Source organism: Corvus kubaryi, unplaced genomic scaffold (assembly GCF_017639235.1).
Source record: "Corvus kubaryi isolate FWS band 111438036 unplaced genomic scaffold, C.kubaryi_AGA036_p1.0 37394, whole genome shotgun sequence".
In the NCBI taxonomy this organism is placed as follows: Eukaryota; Metazoa; Chordata; class Aves; order Passeriformes; family Corvidae; genus Corvus; species Corvus kubaryi.
This window is the reverse complement of record NW_024581133.1, coordinates 14,643,338-14,656,932: the sequence shown is the minus strand read 5'-3', so window position 1 is coordinate 14,656,932 and position 13,595 is coordinate 14,643,338. Positions and strand designations below refer to the sequence as shown.

Genomic DNA, 13,595 nt, shown 5'->3' with positions numbered 1-13,595 from the left:
CAGTGTTGGGGTTTGGTTTTGGTATTTCTTCTTTCCCTCTAAAATATTGATGTATTTAAAGTCTCTTCAGATTTGAAGTGTTGGTGCCAGTTCTTAGTAGCAGAAGAAGTGGAAAATTAGTGAATAATTTTCACGCACGGCATTGTCTCATGCTGTTGTAGTTCATGTTCTTAACCATTGATGTAATGTTTCTTTGTAGCAGAGGGATTGTTTGTCTTGGTGGCCTAGATTTTGTGTTGCTTTTTGCTAGTGGAAAATTCCCTTAGAAAAAAGAATAGTTTTAAAGCCTAGTGCCATCATTATTCAATTTCAACATTACATCGTAGACTTTCATTTAATCAAAGTATATTTCTTTTCTTCAGATAGTTAAGTGGCATAACAGTCAAATACCAGTATTTTTTGTATGATTTGATGATTTTGTAGATCTTTCCTTTGTAAATGGGTTCTTACATTTCAGGCTTTTTTCCTGTTCCACACATCTGAATTGAAGGAACACATATGCTCACAGATACAATGTCCAGCAAAAAAAATTGTGAACTATAGGTTTCTTCATAGTTAAATCTGAAGAAAATATTTAGAGAACTGTGTTCTGCAATTTTTTTTTACTGTCACATTTCTCCAACATTTCTTACACTATATGAAGTGTAAATGAAATTATAGGCACTCGTTCCGTAGCAAACATTTGCTGTTTTCCTGTATGCACTGCATTGAAAATGTTAATTTCAGCAATGTCATCTCTTCTTTTTCCCTTGCTGATACTTGTCTGCCCAAACAGCAGAATTTCTTCATCTCTTTTTCCAAACTAATTTTTTATTGCTTCCAACCCACTCTTCTGGGAAAGTTTGAGATGTACTTTGAAATGTATAGAGAATGTCATTCCTTTCCGACAGTGGTTGAACTTAATATTTACTGGAACAAGGGAAAGTTATTGCTAGCTGAATCTCCACCCTTGTAAAATTTGCTTTTTTGTAAAATGAATTCGTGGAGGTTTTTGAAGTTCTGTAGGAATCCAGCAGCCCACAGCTGAGGGCTAACAAAGCAGTAGAGCTGTACAGTAATTGAGGTTGAGACCTTCACCCTCAAGAACAAACAGAATTTTCTAAAGGTTGTTCTGATAAAAAACACGTACGATTCCAACTTCCCCCCCTTTCTGTGACATGGAGCTTAGTCATCATGGAAATCTGTAGGTGTTGAGCAATTAGCGCTGTCTAACCAGTGAGCATCATCATAACTCCCTGGGCAAATGGAACATGAAATAGTTTTGAGCTCTTTAAAATGGAAAAACTTTCAGAAGTAGCAGTTTCCATGTCCTAAGTAGCTTAACTTTGTGCTTTTGTAAGTTGTGGATTTATTATATTACTTTTCTTGTTTCTTTATTGCAAATTTTGTGAAATTGTTTGCTGGAAGTCATGCAAAATAGCACTAGAATGATGCATTGATTTTAATGCATAACCACCAACCACTAGTATAGTTACTACAATTTGAAACATTTAAAATGTTTTGATTAAGCCACATGATTCAGAACAAACAAATGTGTGAATCCTGCCCTGTCATGACTTAATGATGACTTGTGTATCTTGTTTCAGGAAAAGAAGCGGTTAACAATTGGTAACGTTGCTCGGCAGTGGGAGATCCAGCAGAACCGAATTGCTCTTGAGGCTTCTTTAAACAAAGATAAAGAAAATGAACCCTGCCAGATCAATGGGAGTGCTGCATATGTATTTCCTGAAGAAAGCAGGTATTTTACTGGGTAACACTTTTACCCATTCATGTCTTAAGGTCCAGGTTACTACTTCTCATCTCTGAGATCTTGCTGTATTTCATTATCAAAAGTATTACATATGCAAATCAACTCTGAAAAGATGGTTTACTCTGCTTTTGACCATTAGTAATAAGTAACATGTTTAAAAAGAAATATAAGCAACTCATTGCCTAAAGAAGTGCAAGCTAAATTATTATGTCATTTTGCTAAATAAAGGACAACTTCATGTTTATAAGAAATGTTAAATACGAATTCCTGAGCCTTCTTGAGGCTGTTCATTTCCTTAACAATTTAGATTGTTGACTTCAGTTTAAATGAACAAAATTAAGAATGTATGAGCATTATGAAGATTTGTAACCTCTTTGTGTATCAAGAGGTTTCACAGTAGTATTCATGCTCTTAGTTTGGACTGCAGTGTCTTTTATTGGACTGCTTTCACACCCGTGCTATTTTAACAGTAGCAGTACCAGACTTAGTTTTATTCTCAAGCTAATTTTAGTATTCTTGGTTTAATATATGCTATTTTTGCTTATTTGCATCTAAAAAGGTGGCTATGTGGCCAGAACCCACTGCAGAACTTAATGAACAATGTATTACTTAGATTGACTAAAACCAAAGTAGCACTTCAACCTTGGTTAGCTCAGGCAAATGCCTGAAAAAATAGTCTGCACCAATTCAACAGCAAGTATAGCTTCCTGCTGTCCCTGGTGAATGCTGGAAATGCCAGGGATGCTCATGAAGTCTTTGTCTCTCACAAGGGGAACCCATCTGAGTTTGTCTATTATCGGCTAGAACTAGTTCTTATCTCCAGTCAAGTGCTACATCTTTTGAAACATTTTTTCCTTAGTATTTTTAAATTGCCATCGTCTTTTCTATACTTGTGCTTCCAAAGCTTTCCGTTGAATGCATTTAGCCACTGCTTTCTTGCCTGCTTGGTTTCTTTGCTATTTAATTCAGTGTTGGTAATCCTCCCCCATGACCAAGTCAATGTAGCTATAGTAGTATGATTGTTGTTCTGTTAATGAAAAAATTCCCATTGCTTCAGAAATGATGCTGTTTTGATATACGTGTTTTATCATAGTGAAGAATTCCAAGATGAGCTCCTAAGCAATAAAATTGCAGGTGAAATTCAGCATAGATAAGTAATTAGAGCTTCACATATGAAGTGGTGGGTTCTCAACATTTTCAGTTGAGTGAAATTTTAGAGTTCTGATTGTTATTGTCAAGAGAACATCAGTCAAGTGATTGCTACTAGTCAAAATACATTAAAAAGACTAGGAATTTGGTAAAGAATAAAATAATAACAATCATTACTTAATTTTCTAAACCTGTAATTTGTGCTTATCTTGAGTTCTATGTATACTTCACGTCCAGTAGGAAAAAAAGAGACCAGAGTTCGCAAATACCTGGATTTATTGCTTAATTTTAAAATTGCTCTTGTGATTTGGAAAGATCACATTATTTTAAAGAAATGCTTCAGTTACTGCTCATGTCATAACTTTTACATTTCATATAGCAAACAGAATGTGAAGGGGATGTTGCTTAAATAAATACATTGTTTGAAGATGTGTTTAATTGTTTGAAATTGCATTTAGATATCTAAAGCAACATGAAACATGCTAGGTTAGCATTCTGAGCTAAAATTTTTAAGCCAATTATTAAATATGAATGGACTCTTTATTTAGTTTGACCCCATCACCAACTCAAATACACCCCAGAGTCTTTTTGCTGAAGAAGTAGAACATATACCGTGTTACTTGATGGAAAAAGGGTTTCCCAGCCTTTAGTGTATTTGAACCAGATGGGGTACTGAAAATGAATGAATGCTTAGAAATGCCATTGTATTTGACAGTTGAAATTTGGTAAAAGAAAGGACTGTTATTCAGTAGAGTGATGATATTATTTCAAAATAATCTCATTTATATCACTATATTTTTATTTCCTCTACAGATCTCTTGATACAATCCTGAGCAGCGCAGTACAAGGCTTGTCTGTTCTGGAGTCTCATTTAGTGGAAGTGGAAGGAGACACTCTTGGCTTGTATGGTGCTGGGGCACTGGAGTGTCTGGATCGAAACTGGAGTGTTCAAACAGCTGCCATTATTGCCACAGTTTCCTTTATGTTCATAGAATTTGATGAAATTGTTCAAGTGTTAGTAAAACTGAAGACAAAGTTTCCTAACTGTGTGGTGAGTATGCCTCATGTTTCAGCCCTGAACAGCTATGGAATATGTGTTCTTGAATAAAACCTCTACTTTGGCATAGCCCCCCAACTGAGTGCTTTCATGTAAATAGATACAGTTATGAATTGCGTATTTTCTTGTGTTATAATGCTAACCTTGATCCTTAAAAATCAATAATTTAAATTTAGATTTCTTTTCAGCCTGATTTTTATTTCTTTTAATTCCTTTGACCTACCTAATTAAGTTGCAAAGCTTGTGTGTAAATACAGTATTATGGTTCCATACTGCTGTTATGGATCCATGGTCTCAGGAAGACTTCATTTGTGTTGTGAGTTCAAAGATCAAATTGCTGATAGGATTAAAAGACGAAGATTAGAAGGCAGAGCTAACTAAATCAGTACGGTTCTTGAAGTTCCTCACTTCCTGATGAAGAAAAGCAATATAAATGAGAAGTCTCTTCAGTATATCGCTTTCTTTTTTTTCTTGGACATTCAAATCAGTCATTTTGATGCAAATATTAACATAGAGATAACAAACATAAACAACTCTTAGCTCAGACTGATTGGCTCTTGAGCTCCCTGCTGCTTCTAGAGATTTTGAGTATAACAAAACTTAATGGTTTAATTGAGATTGATAAATTTGTGGGGAGCTTAAGACAAATTTATCTGTCTTAGTGAAACAATTGTTTCCCTGTGGGTGGGGAAAAATTTGTGGGCGATAGCAGAATCACAACTAAATTTTTGTCTTCATCATCAATTTTTCCTCCTTCCTCTTTCCACAATAATGCTACTACGTAGCATACACCATGCTCATAGGAGCATTAGTGTAGGGCAGGGTATGAGTTAGGCCAGCACCCTGTGCCCAATAAAAGTCTGAATATTTTAAAAGCATATATTGTACTTATATATTGTACTTATATGTGTAGATGTTGCAGGTGCTTTACTTGCAGAAGTAAAAGTAAACATTGTTTAAGTAGTATCATTGCTTTATGTAACATTGAAAATATTCCCGCTCTAAGTAAAGAGTTTATACGTTGCTTGGGGCTTGTAATGTTGACATCTCTTAGTATATGGAATACAGCAGTTGGTTGATTGATGTGTTTTGCTACAGAGACCTCAAATGAAATGAGCTCAGTTGCTTCATCAGACACATGACTGTTACAGTTTGAAAATTGAGTGGCACAGAATAGGAATCACTGTGTTCACTCTATTGTTTCCTTATTTAATTTATTGGGGTTTGACTTTTTTTAGCACCTGAAGTTTAAGGAGACAAATCTTGTGACACTGCAGCAGTTCAGTGCATTGGCTGAGATGCATCGCATGGAACAGCTGACAGTTGATCCTCAGGGAAATCCGGTTGTCAACTTCGCTTTGTGGAAGTACTATGTTCTGTTCAGACTGAACCATTTTAATCTACAGAAGATAAATGGAGTGAAGGTAGGATGGTGTTGCTCTTTCTTATAATTGGTCTTAGAGGATGAATAAGTGTTGTTTTTAAAAGAGCAGATGAATTCCTAATAAAATGAGCACAACCCTGTCAGTGTCTTCTCAATATTAAGGGGGAAAAGATTTAAGTAGACTTCAACATGTAATTTGTTGTGCAATTAATATTAAAATTAATATTATTCAATACAATTATGTGAAATTATTATTAAAGAACTGCACAATTTTACCTGATTTTAAGAAGCACTTATTTATTGTTTTTTCATAAAATCACAGTGCTGACATTGAATACTTATGCAAAAGTGTGTTTGACAGACTCCTTAGGAATTTATTGTATATTGCAAGTGTTATAAAATACCAGTCATATTTTCTGCTTTAAGGCTGTCACAGGAAAAGTCTGTCAAATAGATTTTTTTTTTCCTGCTTGCTATATACAAGATCTTTAGTGTGGGTTTTTTTGTTGGGTGTGCATTTTGTTTAAATAAATAGAAAGTTAGGACACTAATATTGCTGTTCTTTGTACTTTGTATTCCCTTTTACATCAACTGAAAGTAAATTTATTCAAGCATATAAACCAGCTATTTTAGACTTGAGCTTTGATCATAAAGGGGGTGAAAATAGTTACAATGCAACACAATGTTTGAATGCATATTCAATTTTAAATGCTAAATAAGTTTAAGAGATGTTATGGAAGTTAATTAGAGCAAAAATAATACACAGCTTTAGCATTTAGATCTGGTATTTTAATTTGGTCATCATCATATGTTTTGGATTAGATATACTTGTTGTCTGATTCAGCCGAAGCTGGATGTTGTGGTTTGCTTGGTTTTAGTTGTATAAAACATATATTAGTTGCTCAGAAGAGCAGGAGTGGGTAAAGAGCTTAAATGAATTAACTAGCAAAGAAAGGATGGATGGAAATAGGACTCACTCCAACAGCACAGTATCTTAAAATGAAAAAAAATAAAGTGATAGTCAGTAATCCCATGAAAAATATATAATAACCTCGAATTTAGTACTTTGCTGAAAAAAATTATCTTCAAATTTGATTAAAAAAATAGAAAGTTTATTTCTTTTTTTACTGCATCGTATTTTCAAAATCAACACTAGTGATCCAGATGAAAAACAAAGAGAAGGTAAATCGTGCCTGTTTGGTGTGCATGGAGAAAGAAAGTAACACAACTGTTTTAGTAGACTTTTTGTTACAATCTCAAGGTCAACAAGTTCAGTCTCTGAAGGAAAACTTTGTATTTAATAGTTCTTGGGGATTAATTTAGTGAGTGGAGCACATGTAGCACAGCATGATTTTATGTAGGACATATAGCAGATTTTAAATATGGATGACAACAACATTTTTGTCCTCAACAAACTTTTTCAGCCAGACCACACTACATGAAGATGCACATACAGGATTTTTTTCCTAGTGTCATTAATCATTTGAAAAGCGTCATAGCCAAGCAGAAGAAAGAGATGAACTTCGATTGCTGTTTTTCATTACCCTCCAGCAGAATTTATGATATCCAGATTTACAGATGTACATTACCTATTAACATGAGTAATAGAAAATTCTGTTTCAATGTGAAGAACACAACCCCTGAAGTGATTCTCAGACCTTAGATCAACCCTAAATAACAGTTTCAGATGACAGAAAGGGAAATGTGTGTAGTCTGCTATTCTGATTGCCATTTGTGTGCAATGTTTGTGGTGACTATTGTGTTGCCAGCTCTGAGCTACGCAGAGTTGCAAAGTAAAAGCAATATATACTAACTGAATTAACTAAATAAAGTGTGCAACTCTAGCACTTTTAAACTGTAAAAAACCTCTTTAAAAAACTTTTTATTTTCTCCCCAGCCTTCCCCCTCCATTCCAGTTCATATTCCAGGCTAGAAGCCGAGTGTTGGCCTCCCACTAACAATGATTCTGTTCCCTTGTCCAGTTGTTACTTTTACTAACTGTGAAGGAGCAAACTGTCTTTGTTGAGATACTAATTGAAGTTTTTCCCAGTGATCGTAATCTAAGATTAGTTCTAAGTCATCAAGGTTTGAAGTTACCAAAGTCTCCAGACTGCTGTCGACCCAGTGGTATAGGATACAGTGTGGCAGATGCATCCCTTTCCCTGAGCTGGGCCTGCTGGCACAGTTGGTGCCTGTTCTCTGTACTTGGCAAGGAGCAGGCATAAAGCCTTACATTTATGTGATACTACCGTTATAATCTTTTTGTGATTAATGGAGCAAACAACGCACTGCAGTAAGATAGAGAATATGAGTTTTTGTGAGCTGGAGAGTGTATTCAGCATTGCTGTCTCTGTTGACCTGGTCCTTATGCTTCTCTTAACATAAATAAATACATTAAAATCACTTATTTCTCCAGCAGGCATTTCTGCCTGCACTGGGCTTTGTTTCCCTAGCTGCCTTCTGTGTTCTTTGTTTCAGACCTTGCTTCTGTTACAGACTATTCAGCAAGGTCATCTACTCCTAGGCTACTAAGTAAGACTTATTTAATTTTAAGTGAAAATGAACAATTCCAGAGACACTGAAAATGGAGTTGACTTTACATTTCTAATTTCTCGATCTGTGTTTTCACTGAATTTACCCCTGCATTATGCTGTTACAGTATACTTTAGGCAAGTGTAGATTGTATAGTCTCTAAACATTACACAAGAATACAATAAAAGTCTGTTAATGTGGATCAAAATTCCATATTATAACATATTTATATTCAAATTCCATTTGAATAACACAGAATACAAAGTTTGTCTGGAACTGCTTAGTAAATATTGTGAGCATTGTAGTGTCTTTATAATGGGTTCCTTTCCCAAAGCATGTTATAGGATGAATGGAAATTAAATTTTGTCCAGAAGTTAAGAAGTCAATGAGTAAATTTCTTTGTCCAGTGTTATCCAGGTCAGACTTAGATGATCATAAAGATTGCTTCTGCACTCAGTACAAAGCCAGGAGTCCTGAAACTGTGCCAACAAACTTTTGGCAGTTGAAGTCAGTTCATAGTCTGGCCATCAGGGTAGGAGAAACGCAGGCCATGGTCTCCAGAGATTACGAGCTAAGACAGAAAAAAAAATAATCACCACCACCACCAAAGAATGAATCCCTTCCATTTTCTTTACACTTTTCAATTTTGTATAAAATGAATCCTGAAAATTTTTCAACCATTCAGTTAGTTTAAAGAGACAGCTGTAACTTAATATTGAAACAACAGTGTGGCAGACATTTAGAGAAATACAATGAGTGAACACCTATTTGCAGGAGCTGAAAAATGCAGAGAAAATGTTTTCCCTCTAAAGCTTCTCTTTTATAAAGCCTTTTCCATGATGCTGCCAAAATAAGAGAGTCTATAAGTTATCTTTTCACATGTGCATGCCCAGAATCTTTCTGTTTCTCCAACATAACTTAATCAGAAATTTTCCAGTAGACCTTCTGTAAGTGCATACAGTATCAAGCAGAATAAGTATGTCTGGCCTTCAGAAAATGAATGTAAGGAACCTTTCTAAAATTTCTCATTTCACAAAGACTATCATGAAGCACAGGTCAGCATATATATACATTAAAATATCCAGAATTACAGGAAATAAAACAAGCGCCAGTACCTCATTTGGTTTCTTCCAAAGTACATTTGAAGTGCCAGTAAAAGCAAATTTATGTTTTGAAGATGTGCCTGCAACAGTTCTGTGTACAGTGTTCTGTATAACAAATTTCAGTTAATTCTCAATGTACATATGTAATGAAATATGAATTTGCTAATTTTGAAATGTAATTTTTTTTTTTTTCTTCCCTTCCCACTCCCTCACAGATTACTGAAAATGATATTGTAAAGGCAGAAAGGCTCTTTGGCATTCTGGCATATGTGGCATCTTCAGAGCTGCCACATTATCGCATGCTTTCATTATTTGGAGAATCCAGGTAAAATACAAGAAACAGAACTGGAGTTTGTCCAGAACATGTTGTTTGACTCTTTTGCACACTGTTATGATAAGTTCTTTTTAGGTAAAAAAAATAAAACTTTCATAAATACCATCTTCTAGAAGATAGGTCCTCTGCATAATGCACAAGTGTTACCATCTTCCTGGTCCATGTAGCCAGAGGTTTTCACAGAACTTGTATGAAGTCTGCTGAGGAAATGAAAAGGCATGTGCACACAAATGAACTACATGCTCAATTCTCCATTTCTACTGGGACTGATGAAGACTTGTGGACCTTCATGATGAGAACTGGCTATTTTTAGTGGGTATTTTATAGTGGGTAATTAACAGTTAACAGATTTAAGAGTTGTACTGTAAAAAAAGGTGAACCCCCCGTATTTTTTGTCTTCTATAGATGAGTACTTAATAAAAGTTAAAGCTGCAAGACTTCCTATTTAGGAGATGCTATGTGATAAATATCAAAGTAAATTGTTTAGAGACAAATTAATGAAGGGACATCTAGAGTCATATGTATTTTGAATAACTTGAGAGTGTAATATACTTCAAAGCTCAAAAGTGTATGTTCCAAAGGAGAAACTCCCCCCTCACAATAGCTAGAAACATCTGCACTTAAAATTTTTCTATAATTAGGACTGTAAATCTCATTTCACAGGAAGAAGCAATTCCATTATCTGCTGGAGGGAAAGGGAAAGAAATCTGGGGTTGGGAGTGAGGAAAGTAGTGATAACAGAAGAAGTGGAGGGGAAAGCACAGCTCGAGCAATGTTGAATTACATGACAAAGGATTTTCATATGGAGAAGCTTGAGGTAAAATGTATCATTACAAAATACTTGTATTTTCTATTAGGTAACCTTAGGCTGCTACTCATTGAATTTATCTGTACATCAAGTTTCAGTTGTGCTGTTGAGAATGGTGGTTTTAAAAGGTAACTGCTTAACATATTTACATATCTGATCAAACATTTAATCTAACTCATCTTTTTCTCAGAACACTGGAAAATTCTCAGTTTCTGTCTTTGATGAAGGGGTTCCTGAACAGTGCCACAGTCTCAGAAATACATTCTTACCTACAAGCCATATGGAGTGAGCACAGTTTTTTAGGAAGAAAAATGTATATTGCACATGTTAGATTTTCCCTGAATTAGTTGGTGAAGAACACCTTCAGACAACACATGAGGTAGTGCAGGCTGTAGTAATAAAAAGCTGCTTCCTCACTTTTAAATGAGCTACAGGAAAATAAATATATAGGAAATGTATTAGGTTTAATTATTAATAAAATTGCAACCTGGCTTGTTTCAGACAAGTGCACCAGTCACGCTTGGTTTAGTTTGTGTTTCTGATCTGCTAACTTTTTTGCTTGGGCAGAGGGAAATTGTTCCCAGGGAGAATATGATTTTTTCAGCCACAGTCTCCCTTCTGAACAATCATCATGAGTTCTAACTGTATGCACTCTGCTTCCCACATTTGTCCCATTGTTTGCTTTTTGATTATGTGGAAATATATAAATCTTCTAGTGCAAGAAATTAAATTAAGTTCAGTAATCACTGAATTCTGTTATTCCATTGTGGTTTTGTTATCTCAGATCCACAGCATAAAAAGGAGACAGTGGCTGTATGTGTGGAGAGATTAAATTAAGAAAACATTTTAGCCTCAAAAGCTGTGATAGTAGCTCTTAAATCTTTGAATGGCACAGAGTAAGACAGTGAGGTATTCCTGTTGCCCTTTCCCATGGAACCAGACCTATAATAAAATAAAATGAGCTTAGTATTTGTACAGTCCGTTAAATAAATGTGTTGTTTTCTCTTCCCAGTGCAGCAATTCCCACCTTGTCCTTTGCTATAGCATTGTGCATGTAGCAGCAGGTACTGCAGGGTGTCACAAGAATACATCCTGGCAAAAAGGACTCCTTCCAGTTCCCCAGTAGCAGTAAACTAACATAATAAATGTGGCTGAATAAGTGTATTGCTGAAGATGACAGTCTTGGGTCTTTGATGAGTAATTTGGGGTTTTAGCTGAAACTGCTGGAAAGCATTTTCTCGGCTTTGTTATTCATTAAAGAAAACTTCTGGTTTGGTGGCCTCAAGCATGATCTAACATTTTTAACAATGCCACCATTCAAACTAGTTGGGTATTTACCTCCAATATAACTTATTACTTAAAGCTTAAGGCATTTTATAGAAACTTTGCAGAAGCAGGGATTAATAGTTTGAGTTACTAAAATGCAGAACTAGTAGTTGCACAAAGCGCAGTATCTTTTTATTTTTAAAGGTTTGTCTCACTTCAGTATCTAATGTGGTACACATTAGGAACCAGCACTTACCAGCATGCCTGTGGAAAAGGATGAGTACTGGCATGTTTTTCTATGCTAATGTTCTTGTTAGGGCAGGTAGAGAAACATATACTTTTCAACTGTTGTACTATAAGGATGGAATTCTGGGAAGGGAGAGAAGGAAAAGTAGTTTAGTGCTTAAAGTTTCTGTAAATTTTCACTACTATGCCAGAAAGCAACAAAACTTGTAATGCTGTTAAAAGATACTTATATAATTACTTAAAAGTTAATTTCAGATGAATTAATGACTTACTATAGTATGAATATTATGAATACACTAAGGTTCTGTGGCCACACTCATAAAAGCTTGACAAAGACCCTGGGCCATGCAACTTGAAACCAAGAGGAGAAAGTACACAAAAGCATCTGCCTGCTAATTGCTGTGTTCTTTAATTCAGTCAATTTTTGTGAGGGGGTTTTTTGGATTTGCTCTTGTTTAACCTTTTTTTCCTTTTTCTTATACATTGTGTAATTTTCCTCTCATGCAGGAAATCAAGGAAAGAAAAACATTTTGCCAGACATACGTTGAGAACTTAGTGAAAGAAGCAGCTGACATCAATATGAAAAATGAGTCGTTGCAGAAGCTCTGGCCTCAGATGTTCATTGAACTTGTCAGAGATGCAGTGATAGAAATACGCAATAAAAACTCCTACATGAAGCTCTGCCTCCAGCGGATCACTGATCAGAAACAGTAGAGTCAAGTCGTGTTGTCTTGCAAGCTTTTGGTTCAGTATTCTGTCATGTTTACAAACATAAACCAAAAGAATATAAAATTATCATCACTAGGGCATACTTCACTTCCTCCCCCAAAGGGATGCCTTTAAACCTTAATTAAACTCTTAATAGTTTTGAAATAAAAGTTTACTTTCATACTGTTTACCAATGCTTCCTTGGCTAACCAAAGTGGTAGCATAGAAATGACTTGGTGATTGTTTTATTAAGTTCTTGTATTTTTTTTTTTTTTTGCTACCCTTGAATTTGTAGTGCTACAGCATTGATTTTTAAGAGCAAATTTGCAATGCTTGCCTTATTTTTATTGAACACTTTTTAGTTGTCACTTTTTTGACTGCTGCTGTTTAAAAAACCCAAGAAGAGTAGCTAATTTTTTTATGATCAAAAGCTAATAAATTATTTTTACACCCTGAACTCGATGAAGACTTAATATTGTTGTTTAATTTGTGAGATTATAGAACACTTTTTCACATGAGAGTGCTCAGAATTTGACATTTAATGAGCCTAATTTTCAACTGAACAAGTTGCCCAAACTTGATTTCAAATGTTTTTCACTAATTTCACTAATAAGGTTGTGTGAATTGTTATAGGTAAAATATGATTCCAAGGTCTAGTCACTTGAGCTTTATTTTTATTTTGTTAAAATATGTTAATATAATTTATTTTGTTTCTTGATTCTAACTTCTGAGGTTTGTCAAGATCAAATGAGCTAAAATGCCTGCATTACATTTGGTAGGGAGACTGATGACTACTATTCAGATGTAATTCCTGTGACTGTGTGAAAATTTCATATTATCAATAAAAATAAATTCTTCACTTTTACCCTTCACAGATACTGTAAAGAAGTACTATGTGCAAAGAAAAGACTTGTCCTTAATGCTGTATGAAGAGATGAGACACAACTTGCCCCAAAATCACTGTGAATGGGTAGAAAAATCCCCATTCCATAGTACAGTAATTCCCACAATAATCATCTTGCCAGCTTCTGTCCAGAAATTGAATTTAGGAAGCATTAACAAGTCCAGCTGATTGCCATGGATAGCATTCAGATGCAGGTAGAAAGTTGTGCCATTTAAATTTAATTTTTTAGTTCCATTGTATCCTAACTAAAGCAATCTAAAATTTTGTGCATTTTGTTACTTAATTTAAATTGTTCTTATTTTACTTAGGCTCATTTCTAGAAAAGAAACTAAAGAAAACTTCCTGCAAGGGTTT

General features: G+C 34.9%; 1 protein-coding gene across 5 annotated transcripts in view; it reads left to right on the top strand.

Moving 5' to 3' along the window:
• Positions 1 to 13,209, top strand: part of LRRC49 (leucine rich repeat containing 49) — a 42,400-nt gene extending 29,191 nt beyond the window's left edge. For 4 of the 5 annotated variants that reach the window (XM_042039596.1, XM_042039597.1, XM_042039598.1 and 1 more), the window contains 6 exons: positions 1,587 to 1,738; positions 3,713 to 3,950; positions 5,195 to 5,380; positions 9,191 to 9,300; positions 9,973 to 10,126; positions 12,137 to 13,209. In XM_042039596.1, coding sequence (XP_041895530.1) covers positions 1,587 to 1,738; positions 3,713 to 3,950; positions 5,195 to 5,380; positions 9,191 to 9,300; positions 9,973 to 10,126; positions 12,137 to 12,343 — 1,047 coding nt within the window. In that variant the 3' untranslated portion in view covers positions 12,344 to 13,209. The remainder of the gene's footprint in view (positions 1 to 1,586; positions 1,739 to 3,712; positions 3,951 to 5,194; positions 5,381 to 9,190; positions 9,301 to 9,972; positions 10,127 to 12,136) is intronic. The other variant, XM_042039599.1, reaches the window with a different exon arrangement.
• Positions 13,210 to 13,595: the final 386 nt, after the last annotated feature.